The 27935-nt window shown below is 40.4% G+C and overlaps 1 protein-coding gene across 1 annotated transcript in view; it reads left to right on the top strand.

Moving 5' to 3' along the window:
- The first annotated feature begins 285 nt into the window (after positions 1 to 285).
- Positions 286 to 27935, top strand: part of GRXCR1 (glutaredoxin and cysteine rich domain containing 1) — a 45180-nt gene continuing 17530 nt past the window's right edge. The window contains exon 1 of the mRNA XM_076337591.1: positions 286 to 732. Within this exon, the coding sequence (XP_076193706.1) occupies positions 286 to 732 (447 nt within the window). The remainder of the gene's footprint in view (positions 733 to 27935) is intronic.

Raw genomic sequence — 27935 nt, forward strand, 5'->3', positions numbered from 1 at the left:
TATCATGTGTGGGTTTGAATTTTTATTTTACTCAGTGAATATAATTTCTCCCTTTCTTGCTTTCTTCCTTAGTGCTAAAAAGTACGCAACGGCTTTTTAATATTTAATTGATGAGATCGTTTTACGGGTTTTAGTTTAAAGGTAACCATAGCACAGACACATCCATTATTAACTGCAGAAAGGCAGTGTAGCTTCTTGGGAACCCTCTTTAGTTTAATATGAGAAGCCCTGTCAACAGAAAACAGCCCTGATATTGTTGTCAAGTGTGACAAACTGGCAAATGCAATGGGCACCACACTGGAACAATGCAAACTGCTTATATCAATGGAAGAGGCGACGTTTAAAAGTGAGATGAAGGCAGACAGCGAGAGGCTGTCGAGGAAGGTTCGATTCCGCGTTGCGTCCTCGCACAGCGGGAGGGTGCTGAAGGAGGTGTACGCCGACGGGGAGGCTGCCGACTCTCTGGACTCTGAATATGCCAGTAGCTCGGAGACGGACCAAACTAGCCGGCTGAGCGAAGTAGACGGGCAGCAGAATGGACACGTAGGGTCCGAGTGCGACGAAAACGAGACCGAGCAGGATGACTTGCTCATTTTAGTCCGGGCCACTAAAGAGAGGGGGTTTGGTACAAAGCGAGTCAACATCCTCAGCAAAAACGGCACAGTCAGGGGAGTCAAGCATAAAGTCAGCGCTGGTCAAGCCCTCTTTGACAATTTGGCAAAAGTATTTCAGGTAGGTGATGCGGTCCTGCCGGTTGTAAGCCCTGTGTCTGACCCTTTTAACTCCCCACATTATTCTTTCCCTTTGTCCAAACCTCTCTCATTTATGATTTCTCAAACTCTAGATTCGATTCTGCCTCATTCCCATTGCTGTCCGCTTGCTGTTCTTGCTTACTCTTTCTGGTATACACCAGCTCCACACTCTAAATTGACTGTGAAATTTTTCTTTCAAAATTGACCTAAAGTTTGCTGACTAGAAATGTGTATGTTGTGCTTCCCATGTATGGACCAGGAAAGAAACGTAACAGAGGAATTGACTGGGGCTTTATTGGAGATCTGTACAGATCCACTGTACAGGGATGTGTCATGTTTCCACTCCTATTATATTAGTTCTAATGAGTTTAAGATGTTATCTACTGTCCCCTACATGTAAATACGTATACTTGCAAATTCCATTGTGTTTAATCTGCAAAGTAGATCAAATTAGATGCAGGATGGCAGCAATGACCGTTTTCCTATATGAAAATTTCAGAGGAATGAAATCTTAGTCAGAGGTCTCTTTTATCAATGTCTGTTTTCCATTTATTTTGTAGAAGGAGCAGAATATCTGTATTTGAAACAGTATATGCCACACTGACACCTTAGGCAGAGAAATACAGGCCTCAAAAATCAAGACAAAAGTTCCAAAAAATTTAACTCATATATATAATTTATCTATGTACCCTATTCAAGTCTTACAATCATTACTATTCAAATGAAGAACAACAGGTATGCAACCAAACTCTTTCTAAAGGTTGTTATAATCCAGAATTAGGATGGTCACTTAAATTAACCTGTAATTGGCTTCAATGCATTGTTTTAAAAGCATTTATGCAGTTTTAAAGCATGGGGAGTTTGTTATTAGTAATGACTGTTGTGTATTGAAATGAAATCTAAAAGTTCTTTCTTACTTTGAAGCTAAGTCATTTCATAATATATTTAGAAGTGGCTATAGATTAACATTCTCTTGCTTCTGAATATAAATTTATCCTCTATGTTGTACCTAAATTATAACAGTCTTTTTGTCAATATTGATGTTCCTGTGGAAGATGAGTATTTCAAAGATGAATTAGCTGTTCATTTTTGTTCTTTACATCACATGGCACTCAAATAGCTTGCTTGCTTTCAAGCCACTCACTGAAGAGTTTGTCCTTGAGTTCCCTACTCTGATAAAATTTGTAACAAACTCACTTTTTCTAAGTAGATATGAGTTAGGAAGTGTTAACTGGGCCATGTCTGGATTCTTCTCCAACCTTGATTCCAAATACTGTTCCATGTTTCACTACATGGAGTACACCATTTCACCTCACTAGCCTCATTCCCTTCTAAAAACTTCCTTCCACTGCATCAGTGACACCAAGCTAAGAATTTTGAATCACCTAAATAAATGGACTCATCTGAAGACATATGTACCTTAATTAGTGGCCCTGTCATCTTGCTGTTTCTATCTCCAGTTTTAGGCTGGAAGTTCTTCAGGAAAGGCTCATGGACTGAAATCAATGTACTGGGCTTGCAGTGAAGTTTCTTTTATTCCTAGCAGAGTTACAGCTAGGGCCAGCACTATTTCCATGCTGGAAGAAAGGAAGACTTGAGAGGAGGCATATTTATCTGACAACTTCAGAAAATGATATGTAGCCAAGTCTACCACAGAAGTCCATAATTAAAACCTGTATCATAATGAATCGTTTAAAAGGTGATAAGGATCTTGTATTGACAATATTTTACAGCAGAATAAAGTGGAAAAATTGAATTATCAGGTGAAAACAAACTAAATTTTTTTTGTACAGCACATAATTAAATTTAAGAACTCTCTGCTACAGGCATTGTAAAGGCCAAAAGAATAGGCAGGTTTTGAAAGAAGATGAGGAAAATATATAGGGAACTGAGCAGCTTCTGCTTAGGCACGTCTAGATGACTGATTTCCAGAAATAACTGTATATTCTTACCGTAAGCATCTACTGGGTCAAAGACATATATTCAATAATACAGAGAACATGATGGTTTGAGGTTTCTACACAAACAAATTCCTGTTTCCCCAGAGATAAAGTTTGAAGTCTAGTGAAGAAGAATGATCGTTTGCATAGCTTTTATGTCATACTGTGAGCCAATTTTCTATGCCACATGGTGAACACAGAGGAGAGCAAAGCACAAAGGTTGGCTTTGAGACTGATTCGGAACTGCTTAATCCCAATGTGAAATATGTTTGAAATCCGTCCAATTACAAATGAAGTAATGACCGTTAGCATGAGATTAAAGGATGATTTCTAGTTTTCTGTAAGTATGTTCCAAACAATTAATTGTGCAGTAATACTACTTAGAGAACAACAAGAGTTCTTAATTCAAAGGTACGATAAGATAGAAATATGTCTCTAGTAGAAGATATAACTCAAAATGTCTTGATCTGGGCATTTTTGTAAGTTCTCCCCTTGATTATGTGAGGTCATCTGCAGTTACATGTTTTGCTTTTCTTAGATAAGCAACAGCAGATGTATAACAACAGTTAAGATGTATACGAAGTCCCTTATCCCTGAGGAGAGCCCATCTCTGCCCCTTTGATGATTCAGCAGTAGATGACCTCATTATACATTTCTCAAAGCCAGTGTCAAAGCAGGTATTTGTAATGACAGAGTATGCACATAAACTCGACAGTCCTAAATCCTGAGCACTGATAAATTCTTGAGTGCAAACACTTCTTATTTGGTATTTAATGTATCACTTATTAACTAAAATGCGTATGCAAGAAGCCAAATACTGAGTATGTTTGAGTGTCCTGTGACCCTGAAACTAGGTTTTTTTTGAGATTTTCTGCAGTTTCAGCATTCTGATTCTTCAGACTATATCTGCAAACTCCTCTACTATGCTATTACCAAAATCCCCAGATGCTCCCTGTGATAGAGGAGAGATCCTTTAAAACAAATAATTTTGCTCAAATATTCTAGGGATAAGCAGGGATTAATTAACTGGGCTTTGTTAAGTTGTGCAGTCAAGACCTTTGATGTTTTCTGTTCAAATACTTGTGCTAAAAGCACTCCTATGTATTTCAATGTTCCATGGAATATTTGGGTTTTTGAATATTTTTTCCACATTTTGTAACTACAGCCTTTCTACAGAATTGGTTCAGACAGTTTCTTCCCACAACAGACTCATCTGAAAAAAAAATCACATCTTCCGGAGTTTTTGGGAATTTGAAAAGAGTGATGTGATACAGGAAGTATTTCTAGATGAAAAGGTGTTTTTGGTTCTTGTTGCTGTATGATACAAGCCTGGCCTGAGAATATGTATCTACTGCCAAGTAGATGTGCATCCCCTGCTACGTCTTCCCACATCTGTGCACCGAGCACTTCCATCACCAGCACAACCAGTGACTTCCCATTTCCACCGTTCCCTGAGAAGAAAAACTAGGTCCCCTGCATTAGTCTGTCCGACAATTGTCTGTGTCCCCAGACGTGAGCTGCTGCAGCGCTGTGACAGCAAAAGGTCTCCCATCAGGTTGGCCCTGCCTGGCTGGTGAAGCTGCTGCGAGCCCAGTGGGAGCAGCCGTGTGCAGCTGGGGCTGGCACGGCCGCGGGGACGGGCTGGGACAGAGCAGGACATGTCCGGGGGTTATCTCAGCTTCATGACAGAACATTTTGGGGGCAAAAAGGCGCGGAAGAGACCAGCCCTGTTGATGCTTCAGGGGAGCACGGTTTCCATGGCAACCCCTCCAGCCTTTCTCTCCCAGGGGTGGATGCCACAAGGAGAGCGTTGACATAGCAACCACATCCTGGGGGGGTGAGAGGGCGTTGCTGTGGCAACAGCTCACCAACCCCCTTGGCGGGGGAAGGCGGGAGTTGGTGGTCATCGGTGGAGGGCAGGGATGGTCGCACGTGTCCACCCGGCCTCCACGTGCACCTAACCTGGGACCGGAGGGGTGGCCTCCTTCAGGGCTGGCAATACAGCGGTCAAACAGTCGGGAACATTTTAGTCATGAGAAACATACACTACTGAAAAGCCTGAATAACAGAAAGGATCTGGAGCTCCCAGTCTCCCTCTTCACGTACCTCCTTGGTGTAGGTGAAATTATCTCCTGCTGAAATACTAAAACTGACGGTGTTGGCAACTCCAGAGCTGGGGATGTGACCTGCTAATTGCATCAGAAGCATAAGCCCCTTCTCTGCATATCCAAAGTAATTGTGGTCTTATTTCAGTACATTACTTGAATTTTTGTTCTCTAAGACTTAGAATACTGTTAAAATGCAATTGGGTGTGAATATTTCCTATATTTTCCCATAGAAAGTAGTAGAAAAATGGTTCTTGTTTCCTTGAAATAAATATAATTCTCTTCATGACGAATTTTTATGACTAGGCCATCCCTATGATGGCTTCCAGGTGACACAGAGCAAAAATCCTTGGGTTGTCTGATATATTACTAAGCAGTGCAATGATCATTTCATGCCAGACCGGGTTTCCATCCCAATGTGCAGCGTAATGGAGCTCAGCCAAAGTCTTTACACAGGTATCCCCTCATTTCCACTGTTTCAGCATGGGTTCTTTCCTCCATTTCCATACTTACACATTCCACTGGCCTTCCAGCCTCCTCTGAAAGGTCACCTTCTGCTAAATTAGCTACAGATCTCATTCTCAGGCAGGGCCCGCTGACGTATATTATGAAAGGACAGGCCTGGTTCACAAACCTGATTAATGCCTTTGTGAACATTGCATCAGAGGGGATATAGGTGAAGAGTCAGACATAACATACTTGGTCTTTATGATATTTTCCAGCATGGTGTCTCAGGTAGAGCTAACACTTAACGTTGCAAAGTGCAAGTCAATATTCAGTCCAATAATTAGCTTATTAATGTTTAGAGAAAGAGGTGGGAAAGAGTTAAGAATCAGGTGGAAGTTTGTTAAGAGAAGGAGAGCTTCTGGGGTGATTAGGTTCATTGTTTACTTGTAGGTGACCTGGAAAAGTGAATACACAGCAGGACATGCAGAGCTTACAAACCAGTAGGGCTAGCTAATACCATAGAGAAAATAAAATGAAAGACAGCAGCAAAACCAACTGTCTTCCAAGGAAGGCAGATGCTGCAAAGTGCTGTTAAGGAAAGTTTCTGGTGCAATAGTACAAGCAAAGGTTTTAGGGTAGGTGGCATGTTGTATACCACTCCAGCCCCTGGAGCATATGTCACTACAATCCCCAAAACTCTGGGGAGAAGAGAGAGAGAGAGGTCTGCACTTTCACTGGAGAGGTCATGATATTGTCCTCCTCACTTCTTTGGCAGATGATCAGTGCTGACACTCCAGCATCATTGGACTCTCTGAATTCAAAGACCTCTGCTAGGACTGGACTAAGATTGTAAAAGGTCTCCTGAACTTTCCCTTCATATTCTCATCCATACATACTGCCCCGTGAGTCCCAACATGGGCATAACTTGCAAAAGGAAAAGACGTGCTGGATTGCTTGTACCTACTAGTAGCAATGTTAGGGAAACCTGCTGATAACCTAAAGCTATAGCATTTGCCGTAGTAATGCCACTTATATGGATGGAGATAAATCCCAGTGAGTTGTAGGTACCTCCTCTGAGGTATAAAGTTCCAGTGTATGTTCCTAGTGTTAGCAAGTCTGGAAAACTAATTATTGAACAGCGTCACACTGAAATCCACTGAAGAATAGGAAAAATTGTAATGACACAGAGGATCAAGTGATTATGAAAAGTAGGTTTCTGTTTGTTACAGAAAATTTAATGTTAGAAGGACAACTGGATCACCACTGGAACGGGCATAGTGTCCCTTCACCACTTCCTTTGTACCTTCCTAAGTGCTTTGATCTGTGACCACAGTGCATGGGACAGTGATTCAGCTGATTCAGCTGATTAAGTCACAGTTAAAACTGGTAGTTTCCAGAGCTGGTGGCTGAATAGCCACACTGATTTAAAAAGCAAGATGTTCAGGTATGTGAGCTTTTAACTGGAACCTGGGGTTGGTCACTACTTAGGATACTGGTATTTATCATTCTCATGTTCTCATACAAATCAGCTGTAAAGCACTGAGCTCAGACAGGTCTATTATTAGACCGTTCATGGTATTTTAGGGTTTGCTGCTATTGGACTTGAAATACATATTTGACATAGACTTGAAATGATCAGTAAATCGACTTCAAACTATCTAAACCTCTGAAAGTGATATAGAAGCTTTCAGTTAAAAAAGACTTAGTTGTCTCATTTTTTAAAAACGTAGGTAAGGGATGTCGACTTTTCAATACACTCAGCATTGGGAAGCTTAGCAACAAAACCATGGTTACATTTCTCACTTCTTCAAGATTGAATCAATAGTTGAAGAAACAAAAATTGTTAGACTTTTATGCTGGCAGTCCGATCAGCATGTACTGGACATCTGTCCGACCTTCCAGAGCACCACATGGCCTCAAAATTATCCTTGCTCTGATGTGTCTTGATCCTTGTAAAGGATCTATAAATGAGGACACTGTTCTTGAGACACTCAGGTGCACTGTATGGGGCTAAGCAGAGGCAAGCCTTGGGACAATAAACATTTCTATTCTGCGTTTGCATATGTTTCTGCTTCAGAGGATATAATAAGCAGGTACTTTGCTTCTTGAATCACACCTACATCTGCAGGTGAGTGAAAATTGTTATGACACTGAATTAATATTTTCCCGCTGGCTGCAATGTTTTTATCTGTTTAGAATAGGTAATGACTACATAAAATGCAAGACAGCTGAGCACTAACCTTTACGCATTTTGCAGTAGAGGTCAGGCATTAGTGGCATGAGCGGTGCGGTTTTGAATCTGTGCACACCAGCCTTCCCTGAGACAGAGGCTGAACTGACACACTTCCTAGCAAGGGTCTGTGAAACACACCGGAGTCTCAAGTATAACCAAACTCTGGTAGATACAGGATGGAAGCAGCAGTGAGGAAAACATCATTTTGCACTTCATTAGCACCTTCTTTCTTCTGTTGATAGAAAACAACTTCTAACAACTGACTGGTACTGAATAGAGTTGTCTCAGGCTTACCCCAGTAAGGGTCTCAGTGCCTGTGGTCCAAGCAGATTGTGCAGCCCATAGGAAAAAGTGGAGCTGCTGCCCTGGGCTGTGAGGGAGAACAGAATTAAATTGTTCCCTCTGTGAAGTCTAAGCCATGTGGCTAATTTCCCAGAGTGATTTATTAATAAGCCTCATCCCCTGGCCTTATCCTTTGCATGACAAAGGGCATAGCAAAGAAGCTATGGTATTACTGCAGTGAATATGTATATACAGAATATGTAGTACTAGAGTAATCAAGACTTTAGGTATAGATTCAAAAAACCCATAGGCTTCTGAGGAAGGACTTAGACGTCAAGCTCTAAAACTGTGATCCTCCAAACCTCTCTGTGGTGCCACCTTCTCTCAAAGGCAGCAAAAGCCTTTTATTAATGAAAATTTGACTAATGATCTGCCTTGGCCATGTGCTTCAGCATCTCAGTATTGACAGGACATGACAGCTACCTCCTACTCATATCCTATGGGAACCACAAAATAGGCGTTCCTTTGCCAGTCTCACCTGCAGGGCTTGATGCAGAGGTGTCCTCTGAGCATGCTTGGTGGATCAGATCCTACACAAACCGTACATAAGCAGATGCTGCTTTGTTACAAATCGTGTCTGCAGGAGGCAGTGGTGGGAGTTGTACTTTGAATTAGACAGTCACAAGACAGCATGAATAAGTTGCTGGAGCAGGAGTGGAACACAGGTTTGCTGATTCTCAACTTGCCATCCCAAATACTATGCTTCAGCATCATGCTTGACTTCCATTTCTTTCTTTCTTGCTCTTAAGCTTTATAGTGATGGCATTGCTTCAGCATGAAGGTATCCTAGAAAAGCTCATAGCCTGACTTTGCTTGTTATAGGGACAAGAGGTAGAGAGGAGACTGAATCCAGGTAGCCAAGACATGAGAGATTGCAGATAATGATGTTCTGTCACCTTGTTGCATCCTCTCTCTTTAAATCTAAAAATAGATTTGCTTTATTTTTGAAAGAAAGAAACAGTGTACTGTTCTCAGGCAGTGAATGTGAATGCCAAATGGAAAAAGACGCCTCCTGGTTATACTAAGTGGGATTCCTAAATCATATCGGCCTCAGGAAATTCTCTGAGCTGAAAATAGTCATAAACTGAGAGAGTATTAGGAGGAACTATCATATATACTTGCCACCCTCTTACTTTTAATTATCTGTCTGGTAGATGACCTGGAATACTAGAAGAACACTGGGTCTGAGCCCATGTACTGCTCTGGTGCTCTTATGTAAAGTCTCTTTGTGGAACTGCTCAAGAAGGTGCTCAATCTTTGAATTAACATGGAAAATGCTCCATCTTACTTCAAACTGACTTGAAAAAAAGTAATGTTATGTAAACAGCCTATTAAAGAATTCTTAGGATGCTACTGCAGAATTTTTTTCTACTTATTCTAACAGTAGGAAATCTTTTTTTTTTAAATGGGCCTTTTACAACAGAGATGAAAAAGATGAACTGATTAGTCTTAATCATTAATTAGTAGCAATAACCCTTCACTTTTTTTCTAGCTATGGAGCTCAACACAGTAACTCAGAAGGACAATTATGAGAAAATCTCTTTTGAAATATTCTTAAAATTAGGACCATCAAGAAAAGTTGGGGCTATTCCCCTTTCTTTGACATGGTACAACAGGCTGCCTGCTAGCTCATCTGCTGTGTCCTCTTGCCCCTGAATATCTGCATGTCTTTGACACAGCATACACAAAGTTTGTGGAACACATAAAGCTGAAATAAATTGCCTACAAATATGAACTGTCCTATATGCTTAATTACTGGCATCATTCTTGGTCATTGACCCCTAATTTTTGTGTACAAATAATTGCAACCAAATATTTAAGGGTCCTCATTGCACCTGTGTGTCTTAGGTGAGGTGTGTTATAGTTACATTTACAAACGTGGAAGCAAATATTTGGCTACTCTGGGCCAATTTGTCACCAGATTGCACAGCTGTGCAGTTGTGCAATTGCAAAAATACAGTAATAATGAGGATGAAAAACAGTTCCTTTATTTAAAAAAAGAAAAAGTTCAAAAGAGTGAGGAATTATCTTTACCTTAGTGGTACGATTCTCCAGGCATGTACTAACGCTTTTGATTTCATGCCATAGAAGGCATTAGCAAAAATACTTTCTAACAAGTTAGTTACAGTACAATTCTATTTAGTTTACAGATCTCAGTACTGTTTCAGTTCTGAACTAGGATTTGCAAACACTTACACTAGGATTTGCAAACACAAGCTAGACAAATATAAATGTACACATGCCATACCGCTATTGTGTTACAATGACCCAGGAAAACTGCATTTTAGCAGTTGACCAAAACCACATTTCAGGAGTCACCTTCTGCCAATTTAATTGGTGTGTAGGTGTCATTGAGGACTATTTCCTTCCCTAAGAGAGAAGAAATGAAGTCATGCTTTATTTGCGGATAACGCTTGCTAGACTGCTCTGGTCTGTCAGCAGCCCGCTTTGATATTTGTCTACTAGTGTTGACAGTTTATTACACACTACACCAACACAAGGTACATGATTAACAGCTTGAGAGAAAGAAATGGTCGAAGAGATACTGCTTTTTTTGGCTGGAGCTTTAACCTGTGACTGCAATGTTCGGCAGCATCATAATTTCGTAGCTTAAGTGCGGTAAAATATGCTTCAGAATGGAATTTGCAGCCAGAGAGAAAAGGCTGAAATGCATGAAAACCTTCCACATTGCTGCAACATCCAGTACTAGGTAGTACAAAGCATGAATCTCAAATCTCACTGAATTTTTCCAAAACTTGTAAGATAAATAGTAATTAGGACAGCATCCCCAACCTGTTGATTTTGAAAAGGAGTTGGAAAAATGTAACTTCCCATCCAAGCAGGCAATCTGGTGGTTTTGCTTGACACAGTAGTTATGTTGTGGAGAGGCTGCCACAGCACAACTCTTTACAGCTTCCATCATGCAAAGCAACAGGAACGGTCACAGGTGAGCGGCTGGAGTCAGTGAGGCGGAGACTCATTTCACACATGGCAAGAAAGAAGACAGAAAAACCATCATTCACTGCTAGTATGAATTGTGGAAAGCATTTTAACAACCTTAGTACAATTTTGCTTTGGAACTATATCTAGAAACACCATCCATCAATAATGTCAGAGGAGTATGTTTTCTATACCACAGAAATACCACATGCAAACACGTTCTTTCTCCACTTCCAAGAAATATGGGAAAACTTACTGGCCGATATTTGCACAAGTTTATAACAACATGCAATGTTATATCCTGCATTGACAAAGCAGTCAATGCTGGTGCAAAGGCCGAGAAATTTTTCTTTACTCCTGGTAGCCATGTTTGGAACACCGCTGACTGCTAATTATCTAACAAGTTTTAAAAATAGTAAGAATTGACAGCAGTCATACACTATTATTTAAGAAAAATCTATTTCCCCATGCAACTTCTGTAAGACAGAAAGGAGTCAGTTTCTAAATCTGCAACTGAAGTTACAGCTTTTTAAAGAAAATGTGATCTTTTCCTGCCCAGCTGCTCATGTCCTGCTCTTGGTTTACTACATCTAAATGCAAAGGACTCCCCGGGCCAGCCCCACAGGCAACTGTGAAGCATTTCACTGCTGTTCAAGTGGAGAATGTCATCAGAGACAGGCTGATAGACACAGTGAAAAATGAAACCTTTGAGCATTATTGCTGGAGTTCCTTCCACCTATCGCAGGTCTTAATCTGCATCTTGAGAACTTCCCTTTCCAGGTGTTGGCTGATGCTTTCAATCAGATTCCCAAACATGCAGTGGATAAGTCCAGTTGTCCTTCCAAATCCCACCATGATCCAAAAATATAACCACCTACTCAGTCCCTCCAAATCCAAACTTAAGCTGTCATGAAGATTTAAAAGAGACAGCAGTTTCTAAATGACTTGTTCAGGAAATAGATTCTGTTCATTTAAATCTGTCTGCAAAATTTTGCCATGGCAGCTATTGTTTTTGTATCTGCTGGGTGGTCAGGCCTTTCGCAAACCTATCTGCTCGGTGCATGATGTTCTTGTGGACCCTCATGTGAGACACTGTGGGGTGGAAGGGCATTTTTACAAGTCAATATTTGCAGCTGGATACAGGTGACTAACACTCTCTTTTTTTTCTGCTGCCACTGACTGGGAGCAGCCTTGGACTATTTAGCCTCTTCAGTGAGGTAGTTTTATCCTCAGCTGCTCTAGCAATTCTCTTTTGAAGTCACAACAGATAATGGCAAGAGTTGTCAAAAAAGGAGAGATGTCTAGTGAACTTGCTGACCTGTCTTTCATCCTGACTCAATTCTCATTTTGGCAGAAAGTTATGCAACTGGCAGAAATGTAATCAGTATGGGGTTTCAGCATTGTTTGAAGGCATGATATGATATTTGAATAAATATGAAAAAGTATGATTATAAGAATAATTATTTTTGGTTTATTTAAAAAATGTACATCTCTGGGCCAAATCCTGAGTCAGACTAGAGCATAAAGCTGCTCACACTGACCTTGGTAAAAAATTACTTCGACTGCAGATGTGATATATACAGAATAACTAACTTGGCAGCTATTTTGACTGGTTTATACTCCTGGTTTAGGAGCTGGTATGAAGCATACAACCTGTTACATTCTGATTTTCAGCCATTTTACCTATTTGGTTAAAAAAGCCAAAAAAAAGCTTACACCTTAGATTTTTTCAGCAACAAGGTCTGCAACTCCGCTCCACGGAGATGTATTCTATTTTGCTCACACAGTCATGATGTGTGATGAGTCATCTGTTCCCTTTCGTACATCAAGGGGACTTCAACTTACCAGATGCCTGCTGGAAATACAATACAGCAGAGAGGACACAGTCTAGGAGGTTCCTGGAGTGTGTGGAAGAGAACTTCCTGACACAGCTGGTGAGTGAGCCTACCAGGGGAGGTGCCTCGCTCGACCTGCTGTTTACTAACAGAGAAGGACTTGTGGGTGATGTGACGGTTGGAGGCCGTCTTGGGCATAGCGATCACAAAATGATAGAGTTTTCAATTCTTGGAGAAGTAAGGAGGGCGGTCAGCAGAACTGCTACCTTGGACTTCCGGAGGGCAGACTTTGGCCTGTTTAGGAGACTGGCTGACAGCGTCCCTTGGGAGGTAGTCCTGAAGGGCAAAGGAGTCCAGGAAGGCTGGACATTCTTCAAGAAGGAAATCTTAAAGTTGCAGGAGCAGGCCGTCCCCATGTGCCGAAAGACGAACTGGCAGGGAAGAAGCCCGGCCTGGCTGAACAGAGAGCTTTGCCTGGAACTAAGGAAAAAAAAGGAGGGTTTATGACCTTTGGAAGAAGGGGCAGGCCACTCAGGAGGACTACAGGGGTGTTGTGAGGTTATGCAGGGAGAAAATTAGAAGGGCCAAAGCCCAACTAGAACTTAATCTGGCTACTGCCGTAAAAGACAATAAAAAATGTTTCTATAAATACATTAGCAACAAAAGGAGGGCTAAGGAGAATCTCCATCCTTTATTGGATGTGGGGGGAAACATAGTGACAAAGGATAAGGAAAAGGCTGAGGTACTTAATGCTTTCTTTGCCTCAGTCTTTAGTAGTAAGACCAGTTGTTCTCTGGGTACCCAGCCCCCTGAGCTGGAAGACAGGGACGGGGAGCAGAATGAAGCCCCCATAATCCAAGGGGAAATGGTTAGCGACCTGCTACACCACTTAGAGACTCACAAGTCTATGGGGCCAGATGGGATCCACCCAAGGGTACTGAGGGATCTGGTGGAAGTGCTCACCAAGCCACTTTCAATCATTTATCAGCAGTCCTGGCTAACCGGGGAGGTCCCAACTGACTGGAGGTTAGCAAAAGTGACGCCCATCTACAGGAAGGGCTGGAAGGAGGATCCGGGGAACTACAGGCCTGTCAGTCTGACCTCGATGCCGGGGAAGGTTATGGAGCCGGTCATCTTGAGGGCGCTCACAAGGCATGAGCGGGACAACCAGGGGATCAGGCCCAGTCAGCATGGGTTTATGAAAGGCAGGTCCTGCTTGACTAACCTGTTCTCCTCCTATGACAAGGTGACCCGCTTAGTGGATGAGGGAAAGGCTGTGGATGTTGTCTACCTGGACTTCAGTAAAGCCTTTGACACTGTTTCCCACAGCATTCTCCTGGAGAAACTGGCTGCTGAGAGCTTGGATGGGCATAGTCTTCGCTGGGTAAAAAACTGGCTGGATGGCTGGGCCCAAAGAGTTGAGGTGAATGGAATTAAATCCAGTTGGTGGCCGGTCACAAGTGGTGTTCCCCAGGGCTCAGTATTGGGGCCAGTTCTGTTTAATGTCTTTATCAATGATCTGGATGAGGGGATTGAATGCACCCTCAGTAAGTTTGCAGACGACACCAAGTTGGGTGGGAGTGTTGATCTGCTGATTAGATGAGGTGCTTAGGGACATGGTTTAGTGGACATGGTGGTGTTGGGTTGACGGTTGGACTCGATGTTCTTAGAGGTCTTTTCCAACCTTAATGATTCTATGATTCTATGATTCTAAGGCTGTGTCGGGTCCTGTACTTGGGTCACAACAACCCCATGCAACGCTACAGGCTTGGGGAAGAGTGGCTGGAAAGCTGCCCGGTGGAAAAGGACCTGGGGGTGTTGGTCGACAGCCAGCTGAATATGAGCCGGCAGTGTGCCCAGGTGGCCAAGAAGGCCAATGGCATCCTGGCTTGTATCTGAAATAGTGTGGCCAGCAGGAGTAGGGAAGTGATTGTCCCCCTGTACTTGGCATTGGTGAGGCTGCACCTCAAATACTGTGTTCAGTTTTGGGCCCCTCACTACAAGGAAGACATTGAGGTGCTGGAGCGTGTCCAGAGAAGGGCAACGAAACTGGTGAAGGGTCTAGAACACAAGTCTTATGAGGAGCGGCTGAGGGAACTGGGGTTGTTTAGCCTGCAGAAAAGGAGGCTCAAGGGAGACCTCATCGCTCTCTACAACTCCCCGAAAGGAGGTTGTAGCGAGGTGGGGGTCGGTCTCTTCTCCCAAGTAACAAGCGATAGGACAAGAGGAAATGGCCTCAAGTTGCGCCAGGGGAGGTTTTTATTGGATATTAGGAAAACTTTCTTCACCGATAGGGTTGTGAAGCATTGGAACCGGCTGCCCAGGGAAGTGGTGGAGTCACCATCCCTGGAGGTATTTAAAAGACGTGTGGATGTGGTGCTTAGGGACATGGTTTAGTGGTGGACTTGGCAGTGCTAGGTTAACAGTTGGACTTGATGATCTTAAAGGTCTTTTCCAACCTAAACGAGTCTATGATTCTATGATTCTAAGGCTAACAGCTGCAGTATAGGCTATTCTATAGGGCAGAGCTGGTTTACATATGCTGTCTAGGAGTTGCATCCTCTATGTCTGCATATAAATCTCAAGCTCTCTACCTTTGGTTTTGGAATCTATTGCATATGAAAAGGAATGAAGCACTCTATATGTGCAGTGTGGATGGATCTTTAATTTAAAGAAATGGAGATTGAGTGTATAACTAGTAATTAACTACTCAGGGTTTGAAGATGAAGGTATCAAAGTTCTAGGTGTTATTGAGTAATGAGATAGCTGAGAGCGTAGTTCCAATTAGGTTAAGTAATATAGCAGGGAAACAAGGTCCTTTGTCACTAAGTGCTAGCATAGAACAAAGTAGTGCTTTAACTTCATGAGACTCCTTTTCATCTCTTCTGTATATTGAGTCATAAGGCTCTCTCTCATTGAGGACTAAGGACTGAATCAGCACTTCATCAGCACTTTGTTGCACTGAGCAAAGCTCAACTCTGCTCTTTGCCTCATTCAAAGACCTGTGCAAAATTCATTACTGGTTGCAGAGTGCTTTGTGACCCTATGCAAGAGAATGCCCTGTGTCCACCTGAAAAACGGTTGGAGTTTTCCTTAACTGTGCAGTACAAATGACAACTTCAACTTTTTACAGAATAGTCTGTTTTTATCTCAGCCCAGATGAGTAACATTTTCAGGTATAATTTAAATTGTATAGAGCAGGAGGAAAAGAAAAGTACATCATTTGCCAAATGTCTGGAAATGAAAACTAAGCATACTGGGAGGGTGATGGTTTCCCAGTTTTGTTCCACACTCCTTGGGATCTTAGTGCATCTCATTCCAGCTTCCATTCATAGGAATACAGATAATATAACTTTTGACAGAAAGCTCATTATCTGCCAAACGTGAAAACTCCAGGGTGTATCCCAAAACCAAAGCCAGACTTCATTTAACCCTTTCCTCTGAATTTATTACTTAGGAAGGTAAATTGTGAAGAACAGATCGTAATTTTGAATTTTCTCTGCTACTGATTGCAGTTCAGAATGGCACCTTATTTCATTTATGCTATTACTTTCTTTAGTTGTTTTCTGAGTGAACAGTAGTTCTATTGTATAAGACAGACTGACCTAGGGTGTAATTAATCCATGATGAAACGCTGAAACACCTGCCAATGAAAATGCAGTACATTTTCAACTGAGCTAAGTCTAACTGGTAAGAGCTTTCCTGAATACTGTTTTTTACTCGCTGATTGTCTTTAACACTAGGAAAATCACCAGCTGCAGCACTGGTGCAAATAAGAAAACAGTTATGGACTATTGTGCTTTTTCCTATGATATCCTGGTATATTGAAGGTAAGTCTTAGGAAAACAGATCCATTCACCACACAAAGCATAGCCTGGCAAAGAAAGACGAGCCATGTAATATCACGAGCAGGATCTCACCAGCTAACCGTTTTATTCTCCAGTCAGAAATATGATGAATCACATTTGTAAGAAGCTCAACAGACTAGAATTCATTTTCATAGACCACTAATGCCTTTTAATTAACCAAACTGTAAGTGACATTTGGGAACTATAAAGGGGATCACTGCATGAGTAAACCGCACCTGGCTATGTTTAAATATAAAATGACTGAGTCAGAGATCCATGTATGTATGTATGCATTATTATTATGTTGTTGTTATTATTAGTATCTATCAGTCTCTCTAGCAGTCTAAGGATACACAGGGAATATTTTAGAAAGGGTGAGTAAGGGACTGGTGAAAGAGAGGAGAAAAAAGAGGGAAGGGATAGCAACCTTTTTTTAAAAAACTTCATCTGCCTGCCAGAGAACAGTAAACAGGGTTTTCCAAAGCTGCTGCCAAGTTAAAAAGAAATGGGCCAGAGTAGACATAGTAATTTTCATGACAGCCATTTGCTGCTGATCAACACAACTCTGTTTCTCCTCAGTATGAAATGTTCTACTGAGTGAAGCAGCAGTGATTACAGACAGATGGGACCAGCGTGCTAAAACCAGGACTCACTTGGAGCCGTGCCGTTTGCTAACTTTTCCACATGACATGAGATATCAAACACCTTCATCTTTATCTGCCAGCCCTCAGCAAGTCCTGCTCTAGTTCACTTCTGGCTAAAGCCATCCTTACTTACAGAATATTCTCAAATAGGACACAAGCTGCCCAATGTTCCTCCCCAGACAGGCAACTAAAGATTCAAACATCTTGAAGAGTGTGATAAATAAAAAGCAAAAGAAAAAGCTGCTTATGACAAGAGAAAATAGGATTTGGCCCAGACAACTAAGGGTGCTGTTTAAGACAAATGTGTTGTGGGTTTTTTTTTAATAATTCAGTGTGACATCATGGGAAATGGTACATAAATAAATAGTAGAATTACCACCAAAGTCTGAGTAAGTAGCAGGACAAAACATTCCTGCTCAAGACAAACATATTTGAAAAATCCTACTTATATTATTAAAAAGCAAGCCCCAAAGTACCTTAACGTGTGAACTGACAGTAAGAAAAATAACTGTGCAAGAAAAACAATTAGTCATTTATTCAAGTATTTCATACATACAAACAAATATAGGCAAGTCTAGATATGTTTAAAAGGCCTTTTTGGGCAAGTGACCAAACACTAAGTGCTAGTCAGAACTCTTTCAAGTTGATCTACATGCTCTTCTATTTCCAGCCCTCCTTGTTTTGACTAGAACCAGAAAACAGAAAGGCCCAGAAAAAATGAGTGAAAAAATTGAACAATGTTTTTTAAACTTGAGAAAAAGTTCCATTTTATTGAAGTCCAATTCTCATTTTACTCAGTCTGTTTCTCCCTGTTGCTAGTGATAAAGAGATAGAGGTGAAATAAACACTGAACAAATGTTGAATAATAATTATTTTTCATACTCCTGCATATAACTTCTGTCACCAAGTAGTAACTCATAACTGTTAAGTAAGGAAATTAAATGGTGTAATCTAGGACAAATCTTCTTCTAAGAAGAGGCTTATTCTCAGATTTCCAGGGCTTGCACATTGTTTATATTTGTATAATTAATATTAACATTCTTTTCATGACCCATCTGTGACCCATTGTTTCAGTTCTCTGGTCTTCCACACTATTTACAGATGGAGCTTTAGGCAGGCAGATGCTATGCAGCTCAAGCCATACATTTTTAATTTACTGATGGCAGCATTTCTTTAGATGACATGGAGTAGACTTTTTTTTTCTCTTTTACATTAATTAGTTTCTGTTTGCAAGGTATTTGGGAGTAGTAACAGTGATCTTCCAATTTGTCTGTTCTCTAATTTCATGTTGTCTGTTAGTAGGCACGGAAAATTGGTAGGAATGATAAATTGTGAATCTACCATTTTTATTTTCACATTTTTTTTTTACTTCCCAATTTTCCAGACATTTTAAAATGCCTGTATCTTTCTCATGTCAAAGGCACATTGAATGAACTATTATGCTGCCATTCTGTGAGCAGAGTCTTCGGAAAACTATCTCCAGGTAAACAGCTGCAAACAGCCAAAATAGAAATTCAGCTCTTTTCCCTTGTCGCTGATGTAACACAACCATAAACCCTCACTGGGATAATTTAAAAGCTATGTCCCCTTAGTTTTGCATAGATCAGACATGCTACTGGAGCCAAAATGAATCTAATATGCAATGAAGGTTCAGGCCAAAATTTAGACCTAAATTAAAAGACCTCCAAATGGTCACACGATTCATGCAATAACATAATGTTGTACATTTCTGTAGACATCACAACTGTATTCAGGCCTGTCACAACACAAGCCATATCTACCAGAAATAATATTCTTGCAGAAGTGGGAAGTTCCAGTTTGACCACTGATATGCCACCATGCTTCATAGCTAGCATGCTTTCCGTGGACTGGGTGTGAATTTTAGTGCAAATTATTTGCACATAGTCTAATACCTCATTACTTTAGTAAATACATTGATGATTTTAAAAGGAATTCAACTTACATGAAGCAGTGCAGGAGGTGAGACAGAAAACTACATTGAGTGGATACTGGGAGTAAATGGGTAAAACACAAAAGGTTACTGGTGGGGGAAGCAAAGGTCCTTCTCTTCTCTGAGATGATAAAGGTAACAGAAGTGTCTTTGGAGAAACCTCTCTGAATAAAGTTGATAGGATGAAATTATGTAGCATCCTTGTCAAGTTATTTTGCAGAGGTATTTGAAAAGATGAAGCTAACCAAGAGCCAGAAGAACTAGTGGAAACCAAGATCATAGCAAATGAGACTGGCTGGATTATAGATACTGAGATAAAGTAATTGGTTTGCAGAAAATCTCAAGTGGTAGTTATGCAAGGCCTGTGACTGTGAATATATGGGATAGGCTGGAGAGGAATAAAATAGGAACACTGATACTGTAGAGGGGATTCAGGACATAAATCAAATACTTGTGGAGAAAAACTGAATTTATCCATGGGATGCTGGAAAAAGCTTCCTGCTATCTGGATTCATAGAGACGTCTTGGAGGGAAATGGAAGAGCCGTGATTGTCAGTGTTTGGAATGTTGTTTGTGAGCCTGAAAAGCTGATGTGATGGCTGTGAGGATACTATGCAATGGTTTTAAGTACCCTGTATTTTCGGTGTTTGTTAAGATGATTAGGTAAATGTGTTCACTTGGATTCACAGAATTCCTCAACAAACCTACCAGAGAGGGAACCGATGTTTTGAATTCATCACATTTCAGGCATAAACTGTAACCAATACAAAGCTTTGAAGGTTTTGGCTCAGTCTCTTCCTGGCTTAGCTTGTGGCACGAGTTTGCACCAGAAAGTCAGAGTTCACCTGAAATGGTGGCATTACACGTGCTCCATGGCAATGCATGGTGATGATCTTCATATGAAAGGATAAGATATGTGTGACCCTTTCAGTGAGTAAGTGTCCAGAAACCTGGAATCTGTGTTCACCACAAATGCTCCTAGGTTTGATTTGGGCACGTCTATCTGCTTAGTGGTGTAAGTCCTCTGGTGGGCTTCTGTCTTATTTTGGCTGATTCATTATATGCTCAGCCCTACTGAAATAAGGAGGCACGGGCTACTTCTGAGCTCTAGCTCCCAGCCATTCTTGCAGCCTGCCTGCAGCACAGGCTTGTAATTTTGACCTTACATAAATCTTATGAAAAGATAAGGGCTGCACTTAAATCAGTCCCTCAATAGCTGCCAGAAATGTCAAGTGTAGCAGTGAAGTACTCTGTCTTGAGAGAATAAGGCAGAAAGCGAGAGGCAGGAGAAGAAAGGCTTCCACATGCTGGCAGTGTTGGAGGAAGTACAAATCTTTTCTGGAGGCCTGGGGAAAACTGGGTGTTAAAGCCCTGAGAGGTGACTTTGACCTGGAAGAGAGATGGAGAGCAATCAGACTTACTGGAGGGGAAGGGAAGTTTAGTCTGCAATCTGGTCAGTTCTCTGAAATAAAGAGAAAGAAAAAAGGACTAGGGAAACATGAGTTTTCAATTATAGCTTGAATTCAGAAAGTTTGGCAAAGCCAGATGAATGGGAGGACATAGGTTGTTTTTTACACTGTACTGCAACAATGCCTGTTGGTGACCAACATTAAGAATAATCCTTTTGTTCATTCATTTGATTACAACTTAAAAATACCTATATTTTAACCACATCTATGGTGAATTTTCTTCCTAACTTTGTTTTAGCCAGAAGAACAAGCTCTAGCATAATTTCCCACCAGGACTTCAGCTCTGACCACAAGGGAATTTCAAGTTTTGCAAAATTTTTGCAGTTTTTACTGTTGAATTTTCCTGAGTTTAGCTCTTCATCTGTATCTGACTGGCACAGCCTACTTCTTAAGAAGTGGTATTAAAATTTAATAAGCATTTCTAATTGCCATTTGTTTTATGCAAAGACCCAAGAAGCAAATCAGAGAGCTTATATCTCCTGTAACACTATAACACAATTTTGCAGAAGTATAGGTTTCAATTTCCTGATCCAGCGATTACATCAAACAAAGAGAAATTGTTTATATTGCTACTCAGATTGCTCAGCTGAAAGCCATTTATCAAACATAGCAGATAATCAAACATTAGTAAAACTAGCTTATAACTCTCCTACTAACACTGCACCTGTAGAAAACAATTGTTTCCCTGGTTGGATGCCAGGTTAGAGCACACTACAATCGGTCTTTCAACACAGAGTAGGCACAGAGGGGAAATATGGAATAACCCATTGCCAAAGAAGAATCATTGTTAGGACAGGTGCTGGCTGAAGTTTGCATGATATGTTCTGTATAGGTTAACGTAGGTATTAAGCGTGTTCATGTTAAATATACTATAAAACAGCTATGAAAAGTGAAGACTACTTATCAGAAACAGCAGCATTTCCCCACTGAAAAACTGAGTTTGTTTTGCTGGAAAAAAAAGAAGTCTTATAGGTTAGTGTTGTTCATTGTCTCAAAAGAGCCATTTTGCAAATACTGTGTTTATAAGTAAAGTAATCCCAGCACCTTTCCCCTTGTATAGGAACTCTTGTTACTCTGAAACGAATTGATAGGGGAAGAGGAGGGTAACAAATGAACAGGCTGTTTGATGAGCAGCATCAGAGCAATTTTTAACTTTCTTTACTCTCCCCTTTCCTGATCAGTTAATTTCAGAGCTGACATTACAATTATCGAACTTACAGACGAAAGGACGACTGGATTGTGCCGTGGCCCTGCCACTGAAGGCTGAGAAGCTATCAAGCTCTCAGTGAAGATGAAGATCAATATCAGAACAAGCAAGTGTACTTTCCATGTGGTTTGAGGCCACTTTGCTCACCCAAAAAGCAAACACTGTATTTGGTAAAATGCATACGCCAAGAAACTCTCATGGAACTTTATCCAGGTGAATCTTCACTGATGTGTGCTCAAGAAATTGTGGTCCAAGAGCTAGAAAATCACTCTATGAAATTTTCTTCCAGTCAACCTTCTTAGTGATAAATATTTTCCCTTTACATAATGTATTCTAGGAAATATTGCAGTTTCAATCACTTTATATAGTGAATGCCTTCTGAATGGCAGAGCATTCTCTCCTTCACATTTACTTTTACAAGGCTGAGTCTTGGATTTTGACTGGCTAAAAAACTCCAAATGTATCTGTATGATTAGTCAAACTAATTGATATAAAATATTCATCCTAGAATAATGCTTTCTGTGGCTTATAATGATTGATGTACTCAAAGAAACTAAACCAATGGGACAACACCCAAATCCTGATTTTAAGGGCTACTTAATTCAGGAAACATTTGGCTCCGGAGATGTATTTTGTAGGTTAGATCATGATAAGGCTGAAAGATAGTATATCAGGTTTCAACTGTCTATTTTGGTGTAAGATTCCACAGCACGCTTTGCAAATGAAGGGGAAAGTTATCAAGTGGCTTTCTGAAACTTGTTTAAGAAGTTGGCTGCTGCCTGAAAATTGCACTGGGAGTTTCCTGCTGTAAATGGCAAAGAACTGAATCTGTCTGCCCTAAAAAATAATTGCATATTATTTTTGCATGGTGATTGCGCTGGTTGATGAAAATTTTCTGAAATCAGTTTCTCTGGCTAGGGCTGTTAAGAAAATTGCACTGTCCTGAATTATGTGTCAGATTTTTCTGATATGGATGGAGTCATAAAGATTTTCTTTGTACTGGTAGTGGAAGTTTCAAAGTCATTGGCAGGCCAAAGTCTATACAGGCTAACTGTAGAAAGATTACCTGTGGGACCATTTGTCTGGCTCTAATATTTTATTGCTATTTGCTTTGTGCTTCCTAACATTGTCTTTTTCTTGGTGTCTTTGTAAGGCTGATGAGAGGGGAGGAGGATGCTAGCAAATTGAATCATAGAGATCTCTGCAACAATGAAGGGTTTTTAAATAATGGAAAACAATGAAGTAAAGTCAGTTAAGTAAGAGATATCCACAATTTGGTTCTTATGAGCATCACTAGATTATCTGAGAAAGATTTTTTAACTGCATTTTAAAGATAGTGTAACAGCATTTTGTCAATTAACACTGTAATTATATTTCACTTATAAGCAACGTTTTAGGCAGTTACACTGATAGATATATAAACAGTATTTGATGGGGAGTGTATTATTTACAGGTTTTTCCACAACACACCAGGATTATGTTTGAAGGCTCTGCATGAAATTGAAAAAGAGAAACCACATTTTGGCAATTTCTCGATATCTTGTTTCCAGGACAATATTTTGGCCATTATTACACCTTCCTGTAACAATTTCTTCTATCACTCTCCATGAATAGATGCAATTGGCTGCTCCAAAAAAAGGGTTATGAGAGAGAATACTTTGCTGAGATGTGGTTTGATCCTCTAAATGCTTACATTTTATCAGCTATAAAATACATTACTGTGCTGACTATGCAGCATAAGATACTTCAGGGATCAAAAATACCCTACCATTTCTTTTAAGTCACTATATTTCTTTTGGAAAGAAAAAAAAAAGATGAGATCTACTAATTTGATGAGGACTGTAAGGTACAGAAGACAGAAACACTCAAATAGTGTAAACAACTCAGCTATTACCTGTCTTAACTTATGTCCCATATGCCAGACTACCTAAAAGTAGCTTCAGTGATGTTACAGGGCAGTCTAGGTACAACTTGTCTGGCTTCAGGTCTCTTCTGCCGAATACAGGAATAGTTGAAAGAACTGCACGATGTGAGAGGAGATCGTTGGATACTCCTATTTCAAACAACTCCTAAAGCCTCATGTAAACTGCTGAGGACAAAATTATTTTCAGTACCTTTTGCTCTTCCCCTTCAGTCTTCATGGGCAATGTCCTTGCGTGACAAAGAAGTGCTTCTCCTTTCTTACAAACCTATGCAACATCATTGCCAAGGGTCTTCCCAGATACCCTCTCTTTTTTTCTCTGGGAAGAATTTCTTGGAGATGTTGAATTGGTAAGTATGAAGAGAGAGAAATGAGGAGCGAGCAAGCAAAAGAGAGAAACAAGCATTATATCACAGTGTTGTTTCTTCCTGGGAGAATTGCAGACTAGGTTAGAATTACTCACAGGACTATCTTTTGCTTCTGATTTTCAAAGGTTTCTTTTATTCCTGTCATATGCAGAATGGCACAAATAAACTAATAAGAAAATACTGATAGACATTCCAATGCTTGATAAATAAAATCATAGAATCATAGAATCGTAGAATGATAGAATAGTTTGGGTTGGAAGGGACCTCTAAAGGTCATCTAGTCCAACCCCCCTGCCGTGGGCAGGGACATCTTCAACTAGATCAGGTTGCTCAGAGCCCCGTCCAACCTGACCTTGAATGTTTCCAGGGATGGGGCATCCACCACCTCTCTGGGCAACCTGTGCCAGTGTTTCACCACCCCAGCGTAAAAAAAAATCCAACTAGGCATGGAAAGATATGGATCTTCTTTCGACTAATTTGAACACCGTAAAAAATGTTGCCCTGGCTGACTTCCACAGCATTGCTGTGCCTTGTTGAACAGGAGCCACTTTTTTCCCCCAGAGTCAGTGGTACACCTGTAGCAGGCACTTTGACTTTAGAAAGTCTACACAAGCAGAGGCACCAGGGTCTAGCAGAGACCACGAACCCTAGGGAGATAACCTGTTCTCTTATCTGAGCTCGGGTCACCTGAGAGCAGGCTGTAGCCTGGTTGTATGGGTGTGTGCTGGATGAACGGTAATAAGGACACTGGGAGGTGAGCTCAGTTGTAGTCTTTGTACCTTCCGAACCTGCCGATAGCTGAAGCATTACAAAGAGCAGGGAGAGGCAGGGTCATGCCCTGCACTCCTTTGCTGTGGTATTGTAAGTATTTTTTCTGCTTTGAAATGAAAACACTTTGACATCCCCTGAACAGCGGTCTGTGCCAGAAGATATGTGGGAAAGCCTGCAGTGGCAGAAAAAAAGGTATGATGTTATATTGTATTATTTGAGGAACAGAAAGGGTCACAGCACACTTATATGCATGGTGTTAGATGATGGAAAGCCCTCCTTTTGGGTTTTTTTAGTATTTAGTCAAGTGGTTTTAGGATGAAAGGAACAGTAAAAATATCACATGCAATATTATTATTATTTTTGTTATTTTCACTGACTTCCCCCAAATTGATACACGGCCTGAAAAATGAATTACAGACATATATAAATATACTATACCAATGTCTTAGGTATAATATCTATTTTACACTGCAGTTGTTGAATTTTGAGGATGCCAACCTTAAGGAGGTAAAACTGCTGTTTTACAATCAGCAGTATGTTGGTGGGTGTGTAGATAAGAGAGACAACAGTCACACAGGAGTTAGAAGATCAAAGAATTCAGGTTCTTGCTGGATCACAGCCCTTCTCTATAACTGTGACCAGCTCCTCGGAGTTGAAACTGAAACGGGAAAAAATGAGATGTTTCACGCCCTGTGTTGGGACACTCAATCAGGCAGAGGAGCCTGCGCTCCTATACAGCGTTTGGAAATGAATGTATTCCTAGGGCTGCTGTTTGGGGGGGGAGGCAAGTGCCAGAATACAGGCAGGCAAAAGGCACACAAATAGTTGTGCTGTTTTAAAAGCTGAGAGAAGCAGCGACCTGACCACTTTCTTGGGGAAAGCAAGACTAGTATCTATATTTGGGAGTGTCCCAGACTCTCTGGCTACCTTGTTTAGGAGTGCAGCTCTTGATGCCCTCGCTTGTAAATTGATATCAATAGACCTTCCCAGCTTGCTAATGGTTATGAGGATGATAACCAGCGATATAATTTCACTGTCCCAACAACACAGGATCACAAACTCCAAGTCCTACAGTTATGGTTCCTGTAATTACCAAAACTGGATAAGAAAAAGTGTAGTGTTTTTGAAGCGAAGTATTTAAAAGCAGGTCAGTATATGCTTTGACTTGAGTATATGACCTGCAGAAATTTAGTCTTTATTCTACTGAGCTCTACTAAAATGCACAGTTTTCTGAATTTAATAAAGTTCAAGTTCTGAATTTTCCCTAATATTGATATAGTGCCAGGTCCTTGAAGACAATGTGAATAGGACTACAGCCTTAACGTAATAAAGCACTTAAGAGAGTGTTTAAATTTAAATTTAAGTGTGCACTGTGCTTTGCTGTGTGAGAGCCCATGGAGGGTTGGAACTGCAAACAGTGAAGTGGAAGGGAATGTGATTTTGTACTGAGGGCACACACCGTGGCTGGGGACCGCTTGCAATTCCTCCTGTATGCGTAAATAGATCTTATCTGCCAAAGAAAAACATTTTACTTTGGTTGATGAGGTCTGTTTGTTGGAAGAGGTCTTCTGGCCAGCGAATAAATTCTTCCTGAAAAATGCCATTAAACCTTTAATTTGAACCAGGCAACCAACAATAACAGACAGAAGGGACTGGTTCACAACTCCATTAGCATTGAATTATGTTGTTGTGATGGCAAATATTGTAGTTTTCACTAGAACACAGACCTTCAATCTCCAGCCATCTCATTCAAAGAACATTGCACATTTTCATCTAAACAGTGACATGATGAAAAGTATGCTTTTCATTAAATGCTATACATTTTGGAAAACATGTATGTTCTGATGAAGTGTCATGTAGAAAAAGATTGAAACATTTTGGTGATAGCTTTTCACTTTAAAATAATCTTTCAGAAAGTATTCATTACTTTTTGTATACATTTTGAAAGCCTTTTAAAACTCAAAAGCTAGTAAAATCTTTTCAGTCTTGCAGAAATGAAATGTTTAAATTGATTTTTTATTTCTGCAGAACTTCTTCAACAAGAAAGTCATAGCTGTTTTCTTCCCTTCTGTTTCTGAGTGGAAAATAAAAACAAAAAGTCCAAAACAGATTGTGGTCAGAAAATTAGTGTTAGACGATAATTCCTCTTGCCACTCAGTTATTGATACTAATTCAAGCTATAAGCTATGCAATACCAATTATGAAGCGAGCAGCTTAATTTAAAGTTTCTAGATACGCAAGCATACATAAAAATATATATGTATGCACCTATATGCATGCATACATATATACATACACACACACACTCATTTTCTCTTGCTCAACATTTTCTTTAGATCATGAATGCTGCATTTGCTCACTGAAGCATCTCTGGCGCAGGGTTTGTAATGTGCTCTAGATTCCCGTCTCAGCTGACCTAGTGGACAGCAGATACTTCTGCCAGTCTGATAGTATCTAGTTACAAAGCCAAGGGGTGCATATTTCAGTAGAACACTCTGAGATGTTGAAAGATGATATTCTGAGACAGAGAAGGGCATATCAGCCATTGATTTAGGTCACAGAAGCAATTCACTACCGCATGAATAGCATTAGTTGAATGTTATAGCCAAACATAGTAAAAACCTTTAAAAATCTCATCTGTGATAAAGGTTGGCATTAACATTTCAGCTTTTACCAAAGTGTTATACCAGCCCGTTAATCTTAGCAGAAAAATACTCTGATTTTGCTAGAATACAGTTGCTCATATAATGCATATAATGCAAAGTATAGAGTGGGTTTGGTGGTTTTTTTTTTGCATTTGTTACTTTGTACTTTAAAAGAACCAACTGTAAATTTGTGGGTGATGTCACCATTGAAAATAATTATATATGGATATGAATGTAAATAGCTATTCTTTTCACACCAATGAGGTTAAAACACGTGTTTATGCCTTCTGTCAAGAGAGAGGATTAAAAAGAAATAATCCCATGACTACATTTGTAGTGTTGCTGTCATAGTTTTCATTTGCAACCAAATAAAAATGAGGTTAACACCATGAATATTCCTCTTACTGCTGGGCTTGTCTGTTTACTTGCTTGCAGACATGGCATATACAAAGGTTTTCAAAAAGAAAAAGTTACCACTGTTTTAGGAACAATTGCTTTATGCCCAAAGGTCTACAGT

The sequence above is a fragment of the Aptenodytes patagonicus genome, chromosome 4 (genome assembly GCF_965638725.1).
Source record: "Aptenodytes patagonicus chromosome 4, bAptPat1.pri.cur, whole genome shotgun sequence".
Lineage (NCBI taxonomy): Eukaryota > Metazoa > Chordata > Aves > Sphenisciformes > Spheniscidae > Aptenodytes > Aptenodytes patagonicus.